Here is a 21,833-nt window from a genome sequence, read left to right on the forward strand (position 1 = left end):
CAGCACCACTTCCGGCTTTTTCTACTTATGTGGTGCTGAGGAATTGAACCCAGGGCCTCATGCATACAAGGTAAGCACTCTGCCACTGAGCCACCTTCCCAGCCCCTCAGTGAGACTCTTATCTCCAATTAACTAGCAAAAAATCAAGTTAGAGGTGTGTCTCAAGCAGTAAAGCACTAGCCTTGGTAAAAAAGCCAAGTGAGAACATAAAGCTCTGAGTTCAAGCCTCAGTACCAACACATACATGCGCACGCGCGCACACACACACACATACAGAAGAAATACATATTTAAATATTTTAAATAAGTGATATTAACCATTAATTTATATCAAAATAGATTACTCAAAAATTCAGCATCACAGCTAGTCACTAGTGGCTCACGCCTGTGAGCTACTAGCTACTAGCTCACGCCTAGCTACTCAGGAAGCTGAGATCTGAGGATCACAATTCAAAGCTAGTCCAGGCAGAAAAGTCTTCATAAAACTCTTATCACCTATTAACCACTCAAAAACTTGGAAGTGGCACTGTGGCTCAAAGTGGTAGTGGACTAACCCTGAGCGAAAAAAGAGATCAATGACAATGCCCAGGCCCTCACCACCACCATCACCACCACCAACAAAATTCAGCTTCAACATCAACATTAGGCCAAAGTATGCTATTTGAGTTTTACTTCAACCTTAACCATAAGGCTAACTAGTTGGTTATCAGTATGGCCCTATCTCTTTTGATTTATATATATGTGGAAATGTATACATATATATGTGGAATATACATTATACTGTAGTCATTTTTTTAGACATTACTGAAGTTCAAACTCAGGGCTTTGCATTTGGTAGACAGATGATCTACCAGTTGAGCCAGGCCTCCAACCCCACTTAAGATGTTTAGGGTTTATTACTACAGAAAATGATGCCTTTTACCTGAAACATCATTGGTTCTGTGGCAGATGAAAAGTTGACGGATTTGGATAGCTGGACTTCAGGATCATATTTTTTCAGATAGGCCTTTATCATCACAGTCTTTGCAGTTCCCTGCTCTCCCGTGAGCAGAACAGCCTGCAATTGCGAAGGCTGTGTTGAGTGGTATTGCAACCCACTTAGGACCCACTATCTTATGACTAAGCTGGCTACTCTGACAAACTACCACAAGGACTTTTTTTAAATTGCATTTTTTGAATTATACCTACATCCAAGTAAATCCAAGTTGAGATGAACATTTGAATGTAAATGCATACAGTGCTCTGTAAGGCTAGAAGATGAATGGCCACCTAGTCACGTGACCTGAGAAGGAGGAAGAGGTTTTTAAAATCCAGCTCAAAGGATATGAGTTGGGACCTGGGGGTTCATCTGGCAAAGTGTCTCTGTCTGGTGACTCTACCTCCAGACCCCCTGGGGTTAGAGCTGAATTTTTCTGTCATTGAACGTGAAAGCAGATGTGTTCCTTCCATGGTTTATAATCACCTAAGAATCCATCTATGAAACTTACTTTAAATTGTTTTGCAATGGTTTCCATCAGAAAACTTGTTCTAATATTGTCAACATTCGGAACCAAAATTGATGAATATTCTGGAATACTGTCAGTTGGATAATAATATGGCTGAAGTTTCTTATTCCAGTGCTCCCAATCACCTAGGCAATAAGTGAAATTTCATCTCAATAAACATGCACTCAAAAAGTATGTCAGCAACAAAAGTAAAACTTGCATAAGCAATCAGTTGCATCAATATAGACATTTAAAGTACTTAGCCTAAAACATGCTCACAAATCTACTTATCTAATGCCTCCTTTTTCACTTTTTTTTTTTTTTTTTTGCCAGTCCTGGGGCTTGAACTTAGGGCCTGGGCACTGTCCCTGAGCTTCTTTTATTCAAGGATAGCACTCTACCACTTCAGTCACAGTGCCACTTCTGGCTTTTTCTGTTTATGTGGTACTGAGGAATCCAACCCAGTGCTTCATGCATGCTAGACACTCTACCACTGAGCCATATTCCCAGCCCTTTCATTCTATTCTTTTTTTTTATTATTGTGAAAATACTGTACAGAGGGGTTACAATTACATGGGCAAGATAATGAGTATATTTCTTATCAAGCATTGTAGCCTCCTTTGTTTCCCCTTCCCATCCCTTCCCCCCCTCCCCCCGCCCCCCCCCCCCAACCTGCCTCCCCCCCCCACTATTCACTCTATTATAATCCACCTCTTCCATCATTCTCCTCATCCCATCTGTTCCCTCCCACTGCTTTCATTCTTGGTAAAAGTAATTTATATCTTTTTTTAACTTGAAATCTCTAGCTAGAGATTTATTGATTTTATTGATATGCTCAAAGAATCGCCTTTTGGATTCCTTGATATTTTTCTCTATTACTCTATTTTCTCTTTCACTGATTTATGTTTTAATCATTATTATTTCTTTCTTCTGCTTTCTTTGGGGCTTAATGGCAACCTTTATATTCTTTTTGTAATATAGACACAAAGCATGCCATGGAGGTTTTCACCGGTTTTGTTTTGCTGGTAATTTGGGTAGCTGATTGGTGGGTTTTGGCTATATTACAGATTGAGCTGAAGGCCTCCTGCTTACAGAGCAAGCCATCTACCACTTGGGCCATGCCACGACTCCCACCCCACCCCACCCCATTGTTTAAGGCAGAGTCTTGTTAATGTTTCCCTGGTTGGTCTAGAACTCACCATCCTCCTTCTTCCACCTGAAGAGCAGATGGGGTTACAAGCATGCATTCCCAAGCTCTGCTCTCGAGAAATGTTAGATACCCAGATTATTTTGGTAAATATTTTCTGTACTGTTGAAAAGAATGTATATTCTTCTGTCTTGGAGTACACTGTTCTAAACTGGGTCCACTAGGTAAAAGGGGTCAGCTGGGTTGTTCAACCCTTCCATATACTTTGTCTGTGCTATCCGTTGCTAACAGTTGTGACACCTCTTCAGTGGCTGTGAGCTTGCCTGTCTGTTTCTGCTGCTCTAACCCCTCTCTGTGCCCACTTCTCTATGGGCCCTGTCCCACAAGCTCTAGCCACTTGGTCTCTCCCCCAAGTCTATCTCTGCCTCATCTTTTTGGTTTGGGTTTCCCCTCGCTGAGCTGCTTCTGGAAACTTCCTTCAGTGACCTGACCCAGTCACCGGATTTCACTTCACTCCATTATTTTCATTGTCTCTTATCCAAAGTCTGAAAAACAGTGCCATACATTTTGTCCAATTTCCTAGCTTTCTATTGTCAGTAACTAAACCCAGTTTCTACTACCTCCATCTTGCCTAGAAACAAATGTTTCCATATTTGACTAGGAATAAAGTCTTTCTAAAAGTATTCATATTCATGCCAAAAAAAAAAGGTAACATATAAAAGATGTATGAAGAGACAATGAACTCAAGCGGGTCCCTATCTGTCATGCTGTACTAATGGATCAAAGACCTCAGTGAGCCAGAAACCTGGACACTACCACTACTACAGGAAGTCATAGGAGAAACATGAGAACTTACTGGCATAAACGGGAACTTCCTGGGTAGAGTTGCAGGGACTCAGCAAATGGGCGAGAGAAGTTTTTGCATATAGATATCTGGTATTCCCAACACCATTAGTTGAAGAAACTCTCTTTTTATTCCCCAACCTATATCTATGGTTCCCTTGTCAAGGCTGTAGGTATATGAGTTTATTTCTGGGACTTTTAGACTGTCCCATTGGTCTTTGGGCCTATCTTTGTGCCAGTACTAAGATGTTTTTGTTACTATAGCTCTGTAGTAAAGTTTGAAGTCTGAAATTGTAATTACTTTTGGCACTGCTATTTTTTCTTTTTCTTTTCCTTTTTTTCCCAGGATTGACAAGGTTGGGCATGTGGCTCAAGAAGGGGTCGTGCCTTAGCAAACAAGAGACCCTGGGGTAAACCACAGTTCCACCTTACCCCCCTCCCAAGAAAGGTATCACTCAATGTGAAAATGGAACCAGGTTACTTGGATGTGTGGAGCTGGGATAGATGGGTGAAGAATGATAGAAGGGGTGACAAAGACCAAGATGCACTATAGTCATACATTAACATGCTGAATTGATATTGAAATGGTATACATGATTATTTTACTCGTAATTAGCTATCTCCTCTCATTAAAAAAGTTATTTCATTTAAGGTATAATCTGTTGTACTTACCATAATCAGTAACAAAAAACTCATACATGGTCTGATTTGTGCCTTTAGGTATTTTGGGCAAGTCTAAATTGCTTCCGTGATTTCGTAAAAAGAGTTCAAGTTTTTCTCTGTTATCTAGTTCCAAAAGGGCTCCTAAACTCCACATTAGACCAAAGACAAACAATTTATGGAGGTGATCAACGGACGAGACGCCACCTTCTTCTTTGGAGGGAATTAAACCTTCCAGGAGATTGAGAGACTGAAAAATGGGTTAAATAAGAGAAATTTTTAAATAAAAATTTTCCAGATAAAACAAGACTAAAAGCAGGAGGAGAAAACAAATAGTGTCTTAACTCAAGTTATTTTTTGATTAGTGTCCTGTAGTCCCAGCATTTAGGAGAAAAGACCAGTCTACCTCTGCTAGGCAGAAAGGATCCTGGGCTGGCAAGCTGAAGGCCTGGCTTCTTCTCAGCTTGTGAAGTCACTAATCTCTCTGGGTGTTATTTTCCTAATCTGATTAAAGTTGAAAAGCCTGGTCTAGATGTCCTCTAAAGTTGTTTGATTATCCAACTTTCTAGATCAAAAGTTTTATTTCTTTGTAATATTCTTCAGAACTTGGAAAACTGTGGTCTGGGCTGGGGGGGGGGGATGAGAAGCGAGATCAATAAAGTTTTATTGGGAAATTCACATCCAGACATTTCCGTCTCTGTCTCCAGCAGCTTTCATGCTATAATAGCAGTACAGAATGGGTAGGGCAAGGTTGTGCGAAGACTAACATATTTACTACCTGATCTTTTAAGAAAATGTAATTTTTTTTTTTTTTGGTCAGTTGTGGGCCTTGAACTCTGGACCTGGGCGCTGTCCCTCAGCTCTTCAGCTCAAGGCTAGCACTCTACCACTTGAGCTACAGTGCCACGTCTGGTTTTCTGGTGGTTTATTGGAGATAAGAGTTTCACAGAGTTTCCTGCCCGGGCTGGCTTTGAACCGCAATTCTCAGATCTCAGCCTCCTGAGTAGCTAGGATTACAGGCATGAGCCACTGGTGCCCGGCTAAGAAAATATAATTATTTTGAGATAAAATTTTCTCTTATACTTCTAAAATATCATTACTAAATAAGTCATTGATGTGGACCTTACTTATTACTTCCAGCCTACCCAGCCTCTCTGGGTTATACACCAGCCATGACACTGAAAATCAAAGCACTGGAATGGATCATGACCACCAACAGACCAGAATTAAGAGGGTCCTTAAAACTGTGCTTACATAAGACCAAAGGAGGAGACTCTCAGGAGAGGAATGCAAAACTGTAATGCCTATACGCATCTGATGACACACATAATATTTATTCCAGGAAATAAAAACAAAAGAAAATTTCTTCTTTGTGATATGAAAAAAAACCACTCTCTCTCTCAGATACACACACACACACACACACACACACACACACACACACACACAATCTATGACTATTTCTGGGGTTTCTCAAAGGCTAATCCAGAAAATAGAACTAAGAGGAAAACTACTACTCAGTTTTTGCTTAAACTTTTTCTCTATCTGATTTATACTAAATGTACAGGATAAGATTAGCACCAAGATTTCCTGATTACTACAAGCTCCTTTTTTTTTCTTCATCTTTGTACCAAGCCTTATTTGGCTTATTTTATCTCCCCTCATTATTAGTACACACTCCCTGGAACAAGTTCCTAATGCTGCTATTGGGGAAGAAAGTCCATCCCTCTTCCCTGACAACCCTCCAAAGAGACAATGATAAAGAAATGGCAGACAGTAAGATCATCTGCAAAAGCTTTTTGATATGTGTGTATGAGTGCACGCACGTATGCGCACACATGCACGCATGCGCACATGTACAGGTACAGGCCATTCCTAGAGCTTAAACTGACTTTTTGCTGCTTAACTGGAGATAAGAGTCTGACAGATTTTCCCGCCCAGGCTGGCTCTGAGTCTTGATCCTCAGATCTCAGCCTTCTTAATAGCTGAATTAAAGGTGTTTACCACCAGCAACCAGCACAAGTTCTTTAAAATAGGAAGCAAGCCTCTCAGAGCTTAACAACCATGTTCTAAGGTTTCTTCTATAAACTGTATTAACAAAAATAAACCCCACAAATTCTTACTTGCACAATATAGTTGCACTCTAAGAGCTGCATCTTGGGACTGAGGTTTAGTTTCATGTATGTATAAGCATCTTCAAATGCTTTGTCATACAGACTCAGGAATGTGGTGGCTTCCTGAACAGTACGCTTCTTCAACCATGCCTGCAGTGGAGGAAGAGGATCTCTGTTTATCGAGCAAGTTGGAAATGGCAGAAAGTGAACAGGACTGCTAGGAGCTTCTTGTTCCTACCTGTAGTATCGGCCTCCAGCTGAGAGCGGAGCTGCTGATGTAGACCATGCCCATGCGAGACACGGTGGCTGGAGATGCGTTCTCAATATTGTGGACCTCAAACAGAAGCTTACAACTGGGGGCCATAGGAATGCGATCCCCATTAGCTAATGTGAGGGTCTTGTTGTCATCCAACACAGAGTTTAAATTCTCAATCCAAATGGCATCCACGGGACCATCTAAAATGAGGAAAATGTTTTCACCTGCAAAATATTCAAACAGGAAAATCACTCTCCATCCACAAGCAATTAATACTGATATTGATCATGATGGATGACCTGGCGCGGGTAAAAGGTGACTGATAAGGCAAGCCTGTGTATACCTTTTTTAGCCTTTAATGTTTTTCTCCACAGAGTAGAAAAAATTCCATCGGTCCAGTCATTGGTAGCGGTATCCAGCCTGCCAAACATCTGGGGTGCAGTAATGGCTTTGGGGTTCATTCGCATTTCCCTGTGGGGTCTTCCACATTCCGTCAGCGCCTTCATTAGAATTGTTATAACGGCTGTCTTCCCAGAACCACTGGGCCCAAGAGTCATCAAGCCGTGCCGTACCAGAGATGTCTCATATAACTGCACAATTAAACAATAAATTGAAAAATGTAGCTGATGAGTCTCTGGCTGACATTCATAGTAGTTAGCTGAAATTTAAAGGGCTTGAAATAAGCTCTTTATTAAAGCAACTTGTTCAGTATTTAAAGGATGTAAAAAATGTTCTTTGTTTTACTAGATAGGGAGAGCAAATGAGCGTCACATTAAAAAGGACATTAAGTGATAAAGTCATGGAAATGGGGGGGGGACTTGAATTACATTTTGGACATAATTAATTCACGATCTAGTTTCTGCTTCTCAAACAACTATTTGTGATTTGGGTTTGCTGAACTAGAAGTCGTTTCCCACAAGCAAACTTTGTCTGCATCCAGTGTGATGATAACGCCCCCTGGTGGTAGAAAGCAGCAACGCCAAGCATAGCAGTGAAGCCCAGCACTGGTGGGCCCCGCCCCCCCCCCCCACCAAGCACACCTTGGAGTGCAGGTGCTTTATTTATGGACTGCTCCCAGGAGAAATGGAGGAAGGAATGGGAGAAAAGGACAAGGATGGGAGCCTCTCCAGCGGGAGTTAACACTGAGGAGTTTGTCCATCAGGAAGGGGAACGTGACTTCTATTCCATCATCCATCCGTCTTTGTGCAAGGAGAGGCTGGCTTGGGAGCGGGAGAAGAAGCTCTCTGGTACTGTCTGCTCTTTGTGACAACCCACAAAGTGGCTTCAGTCCTTAGTTAGTTACTAGGAACAAAAACACACAGAAGCTGGGGAGGGAAATACTGTATGTTACAACCTCCTGCCTGCCACAAGAATGAAATATATGAACCAGAGATAACACACTTACTCTCACACATACACAAACACACACACACACACACACACACACACAGCAGGAAAACAGCACACTCAGAACCTACAGGCTCTGGGCCCAACAAAGGCCCCTGTTGCAGGCAATACTGCCATATTAGAACAAGAGGCCAGCTGGGTTGATGCATTTACATCACGAATGTCCTTGAGGTTCATTCAGGTTACCACCCTGCTTATGATCTTGTATACTGCGAGTCAGGGCCAACCCATACTTGCCCTCAGATGAACACCTGCCCTGCGTACTCTTACAATCGTGTCCACATAACATTCTCATTTACCTTCACTACTACCATTAAGGAAGACCAAGATCATGCAGTCACATGGAGATCTCCAACAACACACACTATCTGCTGTACTGCCCATAGAGTCAAAAAGACTGAGATCTGAGGATCAAGGTTCAAAGCCAGCCGGGCGCTGGTGGCTCACACCTGTCATTCTAGCTACTCAAGAGGCTGAGATCTGAGGATCACGGTTCAAAGCCAGCCCGGGCAAGAAAGTCAGTGAGACTCTTCAATAAACCACCAGAAAACTGAAAATGGCTCAAGTGGTAGGGTGCTAGCCTTGAGCTGAAGAGTTGAGGGACAGCGCCCAGGCCCAGAGTTCAAACCCTATGACTGGAAAAAAAAAAAAAAAAGGTTCAAAGTCAGCCTAGACTGGAAAGTCCATGAGGCTCCTATGTCCAGTAGAAGTAGAGCTATGGCTAAAGTGGTAGAACATCAGCCTGAGTAAAAAAGCCAAGTGAAAGTACAAGGCCCTTAGTTCAAGCTCCACTACTATCTCAAAAAAAAAATTTTTTCACCTGTACAAGTTTGAGGTTCCAGGGCGGGTGGTTAATCAGTCCTTCTAGCTGAACCTGGTTGGCCACAGCAGCTTGCAGTTCCACATATGTATTACTGTCCAGCTGTAATCCTGGAAACAGGTCGTTGATTAAGCTGAGGAACAAGGGCTCATCTTCATCCACCTAGGCAAGCAGAGGTTAAAATACAAGTAGTCAGTCAACAAACGTTACTGGGGTAGTTTGGCTGCACTCATCACTTCATGTCTGAGAGTCTTTTATTGCTCTCCTATTCATACTTGTGGCCTCTAGTGCTTACCACCCTGAGTCCACTTTGCACCCAAATTTCCTTGGCCGTCTACAATCTAGCCTCTACCTACTGCTCCAAAGTGTGAGCTCATTGTCTCATTACATGAACGATCTGCCCCTCCTGAAAAATATGCAATGTAAGGTGGACAGTGGTGACTCACTCCTAAAATCCTAGCTGCTCAGAAGGCTGAAATCTGAACACTACAGTTCAAAGCCAGCCCTAGAAGACAAATTCAAGAGACTCTTATTTCCAGTTAACCACCCAAAAGCTGGATGTGGAGCTATGGCTCAAGTGATAGAGTGCTAACCTTGAGAGAGAGAAAAAACTAAGGGGCAGCACCCAGGCCCTGAATTCAAGTCCTTGTACCAGTATAAAAACAAAACAAAACTCAACATCCAGTCATTACCGTGACAAGCAGGAAAGCAGTGAAACGCCCTCCCCCCACATAATTCCCACCGAGAACAGCAGGTTTCTTGCAAAGTATGAATGGTGTTATCAGAGGCACATCTGAGATTAAGCTATTTATAATACAGAGTAAAAAGTTCTCCTGGTTCCTTGTATACACAGATTTTCAGGTTTCAATTTGTGTTATGCTATGAGTAATAGAAAAGGACTGGGCTGAAAATCTGAAGCCACCCAAACCCTCAATGGTCCATGCCCACACACGGGCACTTGGCCGTAGAGAGTAATAGGAGAGTAATAGGAGGCCTTCTCCTGGAAGCTCCATCGTTCCTGTAATCTCAGTGCTCACAGGACCGAATCAAGCAGCCCTCTCACTCATCAGATGAACACAAAGAAACCAGGTCAACGTCTCGGAAGAGAAATGAGTTGAGGGAAGCAATATACCAATTTAGAAAGGTTCATATCTCTCAGTCCTCTCATGACTGTGCTTAATTCACTGTCTTCTGGTCTGGCTCTCTTTTGTGATCCAAGTGTCCTCAATACAGATAGAATATTTCTCAAGCCGAAGTCATAATGGACCTAAGATGGGGGAGGAGGGGGACAGGATATTTAATCAAAACAACAACAACAACAAAAACCTTTGAATGGGTAGACCCATGCAAACACAGATAGCTGTTGTGCAGCCACGAGCCAGATGCTTAAATTCTTCTTCTTTGTTAAATGTTTGCACATACCTTAAATCTTTTGAAAAATTACACAGCCTGATACCATTTGAAAGACAAAAAATAGGTTTTAAATGTATAAGCAACAAGTTACATATTACACGATTCCATTTACAAATAAAATTTGAAATAAAATTACAGATGGAAGAAAGATCAGTAGCTACAAAGCCCTCGGGACTCGGGAGAAAGGAGAGACATGAGGGACCCCTACAGGGACGGAACTGATTCACACATTGATTGTGGTGGTCGTGGCTACTTGAATTGTACACAAGTGAATGTGTAACTGGTGAACCCTTAATGCACTCTGTGGATAGTACACTATCAATTTCTGGAACTATATGGTACCACAGTTACAAGATGTCAGTATTAGAAAAGGTCCTATTGTGGCTTGCAATTTCCTGTGAATCTGCAGTTATTTCTAAAGAAACTGGTTTTAAGCATATATAATCAAAAACTATGATTACTATGAGTGTATTTGGGGAGGAATCAGTGAGAATTATTTTAAACTAGCTAGCATATGTCAAGGTAAACTCACAAAATAAACACCAGATGTGGTGGTGCCCGCTTGTACCACAGCAACTATGGGGAGACTGAGGAAAGGGAGACTGCAGCTTGGAGGCCAACCCGGGCCAGATAGTGAGTCCAGGCCAGCCTGGGGGTACATAGCAAGACTTTCACCAAAAGAAAAAAATATATAAATAAATGAATAGCAAAGGGAAAAACTAACCAAACAGTTACCTGCTTAGTAAGTTGCTCTTCACAGAGTTTGTAAAGCACATAAAACTTCTGAGCCAAGATCACATTTTCCAGAAAGCCACAGCTTGCAAGTTTAACCCGCATAATGATCTGAAAATGGAGGCAATGAGATTTTTTTTCTCCCACCCCCAGCAATTAAGAGAAAACAGAGAAAGCCCATCACTGGTGCTTTAAACGCCCACTGAGTACCTGTCGGTCAGGGACCATCATAGCAACAGTTCTGAACTGGATTTTCAAGTTTTCTGGCAGCTCCTGGCGCCCAGCATATCCAGGGTTCTAAGAGTTGAAAACATATTCTTAATTTCCCATTACTGATGCAATTTTCCTTTTCTGACTATAAATACACTTCAGATCCTCTAGTTCAGATTCTGAGGCAGCATTGGAAAAATATTAGATTCATAAAAGACTCTTGCTTTCTCAAAATGTATATTGTACCATCCATATCTAATTACGTTCTAGTCATTCCTACATGTATGTATATATCCATTTCCTTCATATTATTAAAGTCTCACACACACAAGTTCACATAGCATAAAGGAAGTTATCTGTGTAGTAGTTTAAAAGATAGAAAAAAATAGAAAACTGAACAAAATAACAGAATAATTATGGCCTAAAATATGTCCTTGAAAGGGGAGAAAAACCAGGATTTTGTACTAAGAAGCTTACTAGGTAATTTTAGTTAATCTCTTCACTTATTCTTTGTGGGCATTGTTTAAAAGTACTTTGATAGCAAGAGGTATGGCTCCAGTGGTAGAAGGCTTCCCCAGCAAGTCCCAAAGGAAAGGCTGAGGGTTCCAATACAAGAAAGGCCAATCGTGGTTATTTTAGGACAGTTCATTAAGAAACCTTCAGCCCCTGAACACTGGTGCTAACAACAGATGCCTTGCTAGGTGCTAGAAACACAAGGATTTTTGATTGCCTCTCAGAACTCCTTCTTTAATCACAGAACCCCACTTCCAAGCTGGATATATCACCACCACCCAGGAGTCTTTTTAAAACTACATTTCCCAGCCTGCCTTGCAACTGGCATGCTTAGATTCCATACAGTAGGAAGCAAAGTGAGGCACAGTAGGAAATAGATGTTTATCTGGAGGGAGGGAGTCAGTCTATTATCTAATGAAACAGACTTGCTTTCTGTGCCTTTGGGTCATAAAGTGACCTTCAAGAGGGAAACTGATTGAATAGCAACTCAGAGAGATCTGAAGAGAATAAATTCTTACATGTTAAGCTATTGAGAGTTTTTGTCTTAGTTTTTCATAGCTTAATGCAATATCTAATTGATATTTCTATTATAATTAATTCACGAGAATGTTAAGCTTCTTATAAATTCTTCCACACTGAGTTAATTTCTTCATCCCATGAGTTAAATCCCATATCTTTGGATTACGGCTACTTTCCCCTAACTGCTTTACTGTATTTTTGCAAAAAGCCTTATCAGAAATTTTTCTTGCTATCTATAATTTATCTTTATCTGCTGGGACATTTCAAACAGAGACTTTCATGTTATCTTACAACTCTTAGAGACTTTGACTTTAAAGATAATATATACATATAAACATTGAAAGTGGTTCACATTAACTTCCTTTCCCAAATGCAGAATTCCTGTTTATTCACACCTCAGCTTTCAATCTTTAAAATAATACATGTCAGTGTTCTTCCCATAACCATATGCTAACTAAATACTACATGACAATTCTTTGGGCTTGGAACTTGTCAAATTACTTCAAACTTTTTAAGTCATTTGCTACTTTAAGAGTTAGGGAAAAACTAAGTGTAGAGATGAAGCAGTCAAATGTGGATGTTAGAAACACAACAATAGCTCATTTCTCCTGCTCATGGGACTTTAGCAGGATTTTCTGCTTCTCTGAGCTTAGAGTTCCTCAGTTAAGAAAATATCCAGCTCCAAGAGCCATCACAGCTGTAGAGCAAAATAAGGTGCACATATGGGTCATTAGGGCTACTGACCAAAATCTTTCAGGTCCCTTCTCCTTCTAGGTACATAATAGGATAGTCCTTCCCCATCCCCACTGCCATGTCTATTGCTTTGGCCAGTAAGACTTGTGACCTGTATCACTTCTAGAAAGAAACTGAGCCAGAGCACAATTCTCAGCAACTACTGAAATAGTGGCTACCTTAGTACCCTAGTAGTAGAGTATGGATGTACATAGCAGACTCTAGCTTTCCCACTTCTGTGCTAGTCAACCTACAATAGACACATGGCACAAAGGAGAACTAAATCTTTCTGACTTAAAGCAACTCAGGTTTGTTTGTCACTGCCTGAGTCATGATAATTCAGTAATATGAAATGTTTAGACCAGACTCTTACACATAATGAGTACTCAACAAATATTTGTAGCTGGTATTAACTACTTTACTACTTTTACTACTCAAAAAGAGTATGCTATCATTTATTTAGTCATTAATATACCATAATGTTGCCCATTAATATATCCTAAGAGCATAGTACCCATTAATACCTATTAATATACCATAAGAATATAGTTATCAGTTATTATCCATTGATATTCAGGTTTTTTTAAGCCTGTAACTATTTAACCAAATTGTAATTAAAGCCCATGTTCTCACCATTGTTAAGAAGATTCCAAATTCTGGGTTTAAATCAACACAATCACCATCAGAAAAAATGAACTGTTTTTTCCTCTCTTTTCTTGCTGTCAAAACAATATAAATCTGTTGGGCCGCCACTGATAACACAGGCAATTCAATTCTGTTAAACTCATCAAAACAGCCCCAGGAACCAGACTGTGCAAGACCTGGCATGAAAAACATCTCATTTGTAAAGTTTTCCTCAATAATCCATGTTCTTGATAGCAATCATTTCTCCAAAGTGCTCCCCAACGATTATAATTTTAAATGCCAATTATGTAAAGTTTCCTATCTGGCAATTTATAAAGACATTTAGTGCCTGCGAGAAGGCAATGATTTGATTATTTGATAAGATTACCAAAAACAATAAAATAATAGACTATCATAATTAAAGCACAAACTTCTGATTCAATCCAAGGATGCTGATGGGTGATGGACTCCAGTTGAATCTGGGGGTGCTGCCTTCAGTGGGGAGGAGGGCAGAAGAAACACAAGTGTCTGGGGAAATCCACAAAATGAGGCCTGTCTCCTCAGGTTCAGATCGCTCTGTTCTTTTTCTTTTTTGTTATTGCAATGTGATAGAAATGTCAGGATGCAGGTTAAGAAAGGGAATGGCCAAAGGGATTTTTATTTATTTCTTACAAAACCTAGACCTGGGCTCTCATGACCACCGCTCCTGTGTATTCTCCAAGGAAGAAAACCTTCATTACCTGCAGCTATATGAAATGCTCTTATTTCTTTTATTATTACCCACCTCATCTTTCTTCTCTCTCCCTCTCTCTTGGGAACTTCTATTCTTTTGATGTCAGCTGTGTGTGTGTGTATGCTGTGTGTGTGTTGTGTGTCTGTGTCTGTGTGTCTGTGGGTCTATGTGTGTCTGTGTGTCTTTGTGTGTCTGTGTCTGTGTCTGTGTCTATGTGTGTCTTTGACCTTTAATTTTTCTGTCAAACTTTCTCTTTTTGCAATCTTTTCTCTTGACTTGATGTTCTAATTCAAGAGCTTTTAAAAAAAAGAGAGATTTGCACTTTCAATTTGTAAGAAACCCAGTTGTTACTTTCTCACATCAACTTGTTTTTCCTTAATGGGCTGAACGTGATTAATTCTTAAATCTCTCTGATGCTATTATTGTTACTTACTTTTGAGTTTTCTTGTTTCCTCTGTAATTCAGTTTAGCCATCAGTAAGTCTACTGTTGTTGGGTGCCTTCTTCAGTTTTTCCAATATTGTGTAAGACTCTGTTATCTCTGCATAATGGTTTTGAGCGTATTTACTCTCATTCCAAATGCAAATTCCTGTTTTCAGGGTTATGCCTGCCTCTACTGCTTTGCAGGAAGAGATGGCAAATGCAGAAGAGTTTCTGCTCTGGGCTTGGTACTTGCTATCTGCCCCAGTTCCTGGGCCCTGCCTCCCTGGCATAGACTCATCTAGTGTTGACCTCTGACAAGAACATCCACTTCACAGAGCTTTACTACTCCTTTTACAGAGAGGAAAAATACCTTTCCTTTTTCTCCACCCTTCTACTATATAATTTTGGCATCTTATGTTGTTACTCTCTATTCTGTGTCTCTCAATCATCCCTAATTCTCAGGTTAACAAGAGCCCATCTCTTCCATTAGAACATGGTTCTTTTAGACTGGAGATGTTCCAACACACCAGCAAAGAAACAGTAAATGAATAGGAAGAAGTGTCATCTCAAAGATGGGTTTTCAGCAGATGCCCTTTCTCAAATGGGCCATGAGGAGGGGTATCATGGGGTAGCTCAGGGTATAGCAAATGTGAAGACTCTGGGGGCCAAGTAGGCTTCAGAGGTTTGAGAAATATCAGGAGAGTGCATATGGCTGTCGAAGAAAGGGAACAAATTAGGATAAAGAATTAGGAGATGAGTTCAGAGGGCGGGCAGTGCGCTGGGGATGTAGGGAGGACTGGTGTCCTCCTAGGAGAGAATACAGGACCGTTGTAAAAACACTGGCTTTGAGTGAAACCACTAGGACAGCTTTCGGCAGGGCTGCTGAGATCTGACCACCATGTGAACAGAGGGTGGTGCTGTGACTTTGAGACTAGGATGGAGGGGAAGGTTAGACAACAAAAGACCAGCTAGGAGGCTGACTGAAATGGCCCAGGTAAGAGATGATGGGTGTTGGACAGCCAGGATGACAGCAGTGGGGTGGATGTGGGGGTGAATCTTTAGGGTGAAACTAATAGTACTTGCTGACAATGAGTACTATTTGCAGAATGTAATCATGAAGGATAGGTCAGTTTGTTTGTTTTTTTGTTTTGTCTGAGAAATCAGAAGGATGGAGAAATGGAAGATGGAGAAGGCTGAGGCAGAAGTAGGTCTGCAGAGGGAGATCAGGAGTTCGATTTGAATATAGTGAACTTGCCCCTAAGGAACATTTAAGTGGAGGTGTCCCGTAGACATTAGTGTATACGTGGAGGCAGAGTTTCAAGAAGACTGGTCTAGAGATATAAATTTGGGAGTCATTCTATAAATGGTATTTAATGCTAGTGTTTTTGTGAGCTCACCAAAAGAATGCATATGGATTTTAAAAAACAAACAGGGGCTGGGAAGGTGGCTCAGTGGTAAAGTGTTTGCCTTGCATGCATGAGGCCCTGGGTTTGATTCCTCCGTACCATATAAGCAGAAAAAGCCGGAAGTGGCGCTGTGGCTCCAGTGGTAGAGCACTATCCTTGAGCTGAAAAGCTGAGGGACAGCGCCCAGGCCCAGAGTTCAGGCCCCATGACCCACAAAAGAAAAAAAAAACCAACAACAACAACAAACAAACAAACAAGAAAGCCAAGAACTGAGCTTTAAAACAGAAAGGCCCTTGAATATTTTCCCTCGTTGTTCTGTCTATCTGAAATCATCTCCTTCCAACCTTCCAAGACTTCCTCAAAATTCCCCAACTGCTGACTTGGACACTCCTTGTTTGTCAAGGTTTCTATGCTTTTTAAAAACTTTTCATTTCGGTGGATTTAATAAAGAAAGGAAAGCCATGTCATTCACCTATCACCTTGACCTCAGCCCCTGTCCCAGTACTGCTTTAGACCACCATACACTGTGTTTTATAATCTACATTCAGTAGAATGTAGACTGTAGCACCATGAAATAGCATTGAGTATTAATATGTATTGATATTAATATTAACAGTATTAATATGAAACTGATAACTAGTTACCTTTTTGGATCCAGAAAAAGAGGCAAATCATATAGATCAACCTATACTAATACTGGTTATGTGGGATAACATTATTTTATATCCAAAAATAATGTTAATGGGCCATTTAAAAAAACCCTAAACTTGGCAAAAACATAATTGAACATTATTTGACACTTGCCTTTGAAAATCCTTCCTAGGCCTCTGAAGTCCATCTGATCTGAGCAGTTAAAAACCACCACATACTTTCCAAGACACCGGCCCATGTCTTTTGTGGTTTCTGTTTTGCCAGTGCCTGCAGGGCCGGCCGGGGCACCTCCCATGTTCATTCCCAACGCCTGCGCTAGCGTGATATAGCATCTGCAAGAGTTATTCAGGAGAAGCTTTTTGAATAGGGGATAACACACATTACAGGAAACATAGGACGTGAAATCTAATGCTCAAATGTCCAAGTGATTTCAAGCCTGGTTTAGTGTTTGTGCAGCCCATATAAAAGCAGCCACCAGACAAGGTTGAACTGTTTGATATTCATTACAAGTAGTACACTAGACCTAGACACTTCTTGAAACAAGCTTCTAAACCCATCAACCTTAAGTGCTCCAGCCCTCTTCCTATTGCTCACTATAAGCACTGAATCAACAGTGATGTGCTAACAGATGTTTTAACAACTGGCCCTCCAGGGAGAGCGGGGAATACACCTGCTTTGTTCTCTGCCTGCCATTTCTGTGGTAGAAGCACTCCACCATGGCCCGTGGCATGTGGAAACCACGCAAGTGGGAGGAAGTATGGAAGGTTGGCTCTCACTGGCAGATACAAGTCAGCGCAGCACACTGCACATAAGTTGTTGCATTATGACTTCAAGAAGAATAAATAACTAATATAATAAATCATCCTGTACCTATGAGCCAGCTTGTGTGATATCTGTCCCATATCTAAGTAAAATTTAGCCAAGGTCTTAGTAAAGCATCCTCAGACATGAAGCACAATGTGTAAAAGGGAAAGCACATCAACAAATTCCTGCTGCCCCAGCCCTGGCCATGCAGAAGGGAGAGGAGAGGTTGGGGAAAGTAAGGCAGGGCCCAAGTTGTACTTTGATTGGGCCATAATTTTACACGGGAGCAGACCTAAAGACACAGCACAACTAAATATTGTAAAATCCAATTTAAATCAATTCTACAGACATTTATTGAGTACCTTCCTTGTGCAGCATATTGAACTGGTGGTGTGGGAGATATGAAGATGAAAAAAAAAAAAAACCAATACCACCAACAACCAGTTCTTGCTAGAGTCCTATGCTGGACAGAACTGTGAGGGGACCTGTCATTGATTGATTGACTGAGGCCAAGAATGTTTACTTTAGATATCCATTTTCACAACTAAAAGACCAAGAGACTAAAACTCAATGATATCCACCATAGCTTCTTTCTTTGCAGTTCTAAAAACTTCTCTTATGATCCTGAGGGTATTTTTTCCATCTTGTAATCTAAAATTCATTATTAAATTACTCAAAGTCAATATTCAAGCTTGCTTTCATCCTTTATCTTTCTTGGCTTCATAAAAATTTCATGTACATGTTCATTTAAGTAACAGCCGAAGGTTATTTCATTGTTAGACTAACTGATGAACTAGCCAAGATCCAACGTGACAGCAATATGGTTTTGTGAATATTTCAAATGTAATCCTAAAGCAATTTCAAGTTCATTATTTACTGACAAAGTGGAATCACAAATACTTGGTTTCCTACCTATCGGTTAATGGAGTGATAACGAGGCGATCGGTGCACCCCAGAAATTCATTTTGGTAAACAAAATCAACATCAGTAATAGACACCACTGTCTGATCCAAATCTTCCTTAAAATAAAATCGACTCTGTTTTAGCCATTCAAAATCAGTGGCAGACTTGATGTGCATTTTTACCTGAAAGACATGAAATACGAGAGTTACATACTGAATTCCAATGACATAGTCTTCAATGAATGACACTGTCACTCATTTGTGAACTGATTTTCCTTCATTAACAAACAGTTATTTGATCAGGATACTAAACTGTGTGAACACAGACAGACATGGCTGTGCCCCCTGAACTTACCAAACAAAACACCGTGGGGAGGGGAGGACAAACAGTGAAAAAGGCATTTCAACAAATGATGAAAAATACCACCAAAGAAATTCAGGATTTGTGAATTTTCCTAACCTAGTCTAGGGGGGTAAGAGACAAACACTCAGAGAAGAAATATTAAGATACATAGGAGAAGTAAAGCCAGGTATGTAAAAGCCAAAGGCCACAGACCTAGCAAGTTTAGTACAACTGAAGTCCCAGGACTCTAGAGAAAGAAGCTTATAGGACCATGGGAAAATTATCCTCCCTGGGGAATTATCATCATGGCACCTGGAAGCCACTGAAGGTATTGGGCAAAGAAATATGTGGTTATATATCACAGACATCTTCCTACACCAGTAGTAGGGCCAGGCCAGCCAACCTCCCTTGTCATCAGCAAATACCTGAGAGCAAGAAGGACTAGGATCCATCATCAAGGATGCATGCTCTAACACTTAGTCCACTAGAAGAAATCCACCCAGGGAAGCATTCTTAGGAGCTCCATCCTACCACAACCACAGCTTAGATGCTTCATGTTAACCTGAAGATTCCTTTGTCCTGTTCACTCCAGGCAATCAAGAAAAAAAAGCAGCAAACATTCTTGCTTTTTAGTAGACTGTTGTTTGTAGTATTGTTGTGACCATGATGCCCCTCCAGTTAAAAAATAATAAGGAATCTAGTTCTCCTGCCTTCCAAGCAGTTTTTACTGATCATTTTTTGTTGTTGTTAGTCATGGGACTTGAACTCTGGGCATGGGTGCTGTCCCTCAGCTCTTCAGCTCAAGGCTAGTGCTCTATCACTTGAATCACAGTGCCACTTCTAATGGTTTATTGAAGATAAGAATCTCACGGACTTTCCTGCCAGGCTGGCTTTGAACCACAATCCTGAGATCTCAGCCTCCTAGGTAGCTAGGATTACAGGTGAGCCACCAATGCCCAGCTCTAATAAGAGACTGGCCTCAAGGCCCTGCTCTCCTACATTAAGAAACCCGTAACTATGGAGATATGGTCAGCAAGGTGTTTGCAAAAATGCACTAAGATGTAAGGAGGAGGTGGATAAGAAAGAATGTAACAATGCCCAATGTATATTTATTGAGTCTGGTTGTCTATGTATTATACTGTCGGAAGCATTACGCAGGGAAAAGGCATATATTCTGACCATGAGGTATTATTTTAGTTGGGGTAAGGTCAGTACTGACTAATGCAAAGAGAAGAGTTTTCTAATTGTCGCTGCATAGCATGGTTGTTGTAGTTGTTGATGCTTTGCACAGTTAGCTTTGCTAAACACTCCATTATAAAAGAAATGTCTCCTATGGAACCACAGCTTTACACGTCAGTGAGAAGTGTATGGACTGCACTGTCACAGTATAGACATGATAATGGATTCCACAGCAGGGGGTGTTGAGGTGGACTAAAATGGAAATCCAGGTAGAATAGCAATTGCAATTCAATGAAGGCCAAAGCAATCTGTCTAAGTACACAGCTTTCTAATGATTACTTTGATCCAGAGAAAACCTCGCAGCAGTTTTTCTCAAACTTTACCATGCATAGGATTCACCTAGGAATCATGTTAAAATGTAGCTTCTGATCTAGTAGGTCAGAGATCAGGGGAGAAGCTTAAAGAGTCTGCCTTTCTAACAAGCTATCAAGTGAGGCCAATACATATCACATTTTGAAAAGTGCAAGGGAAAATAGATGGACTGGCTGCATATCTTTCACATGATCTTTAACAAACAGAACTTACCTGATCAGCATTTTTGGTAAAAGTTTAAAGTGCATAGCCTGTGATGATCATCTCTGAAAAAGGGCCTGAGTTGTATAGATCATGTGTGTAATTAAGGACAGAGCTGCTTTTAAGACAAATTAAATTGAGACAAAGAGATTTTTGTGGTATATTAAAACAACATGGGAGCCCTCCTGTCACAGAGCACATGGATCTCTAGGAGTTCACCTGGCCCAGTGCACTGGCTAGAGTTCTATATCCAAGAGGAATTCAAACACTACTCCTTTTACAACCACCCTCTTCCCAAATGAACCCACTCAGATGCTGTCAATGAGCCAGCCAGGAGAGGTCCCTGAAGCCCAATTCCATTCAGCTTGACTTTCTCCTTTCCCAGCTACCCACCAAAACATCATGACCCATTCTGCCTCAATTACACCATGTTCCTGGGCATCTATCTAGGTTCATATTATATCAATTGGTTCCACACTGTCAAAGAGTACCCAATGAAAATACTTCCCAATACAGGCAGGTATCTATTGACATGGTACACATAGACACGGAGGAGGAAAAAAGGACCAAATAGATAAAAAATCCATAAAAATTAGAATATATATAGATATAGATCTTTACTAGTCATTATTAGTGATCATACTAAATTACTTTAATAAAGGTAAAAAAGGATACTTTACCAAGTCATCAAAAATATCTCTTTGATGCACATGGATGGTAATTAGAGTTTCAAACTTCACTCTGTCAAACTTGGTCAGGTCATGTGTTGTCTGACTAATAAGTGTATTTAAGATGTCCAAAAATTTCTGATTAGTCAATTGCATGATCTTCCTGTCATCTTTTGCATTGTTTAAAGCCTCTTCTGAATCATGCGTCCATAACATCTGAATTCCCAGGAGCCCAACCTATAATAGGCAGATATTTACATTGTTTTTCAAGTATTTAAATACTTTGAAGGCATATAGGATTTGTCGCATTTTAAACTGAAAAAGACATGCATTTCTCTACTTCAAAAGGGGGAAAATACCTTCTAACGTTCCATCACTTTTTGTTTCAATGTAAACAGATAAATAAGATAATGGCGAGTCTTTAATGAAAACTATGTTTCTGAGTCCATCGTGGTGCTATAACAGAATACCATAGACTAGGCATAAGAACAAGACACGTGTGTGTGAGCTAGTGCCACACAGAAATTGCTTTCATAACAAAACGAATCTCGTGATAGGTTACTCCCATGATAATGGCATTCATCCATTCACAAGAACAGAACCCCAGACAGACTTTTGGTTGTGTTTGTTTTTCTTGAGCAGCACTTTCAAAAGGTTTCTTCACAGCTTTTAAACACTA

The 21,833-nt window shown here is 40.7% G+C and overlaps 1 protein-coding gene across 1 annotated transcript in view; it reads right to left on the reverse strand.

Annotated features, from left to right (window-relative positions):
• Positions 1-21,833, reverse strand: part of Dnah8 (dynein, axonemal, heavy chain 8) — a 199,122-nt gene that overhangs the window by 102,443 nt on the left and 74,846 nt on the right. Inside the window, exons 40-53 of the mRNA XM_013029569.1 lie at positions 21,167-21,391; positions 18,402-18,574; positions 16,839-17,017; positions 13,483-13,670; positions 11,086-11,172; positions 10,879-10,986; positions 9,863-9,997; positions 8,731-8,892; positions 6,847-7,093; positions 6,486-6,727; positions 6,257-6,397; positions 4,146-4,383; positions 1,487-1,629; positions 922-1,056 (exon numbers count right to left, since the gene is read on the reverse strand). Coding sequence (XP_012885023.1) covers positions 922-1,056; positions 1,487-1,629; positions 4,146-4,383; positions 6,257-6,397; positions 6,486-6,727; positions 6,847-7,093; positions 8,731-8,892; positions 9,863-9,997; positions 10,879-10,986; positions 11,086-11,172; positions 13,483-13,670; positions 16,839-17,017; positions 18,402-18,574; positions 21,167-21,391 — 2,403 coding nt within the window. The remainder of the gene's footprint in view (positions 1-921; positions 1,057-1,486; positions 1,630-4,145; positions 4,384-6,256; positions 6,398-6,485; positions 6,728-6,846; positions 7,094-8,730; positions 8,893-9,862; positions 9,998-10,878; positions 10,987-11,085; positions 11,173-13,482; positions 13,671-16,838; positions 17,018-18,401; positions 18,575-21,166; positions 21,392-21,833) is intronic.

This window comes from Dipodomys ordii, unplaced genomic scaffold, assembly GCF_000151885.1.
Source record: "Dipodomys ordii isolate 6190 unplaced genomic scaffold, Dord_2.0 Scaffold120, whole genome shotgun sequence".
NCBI lineage: Eukaryota > Metazoa > Chordata > Mammalia > Rodentia > Heteromyidae > Dipodomys > Dipodomys ordii.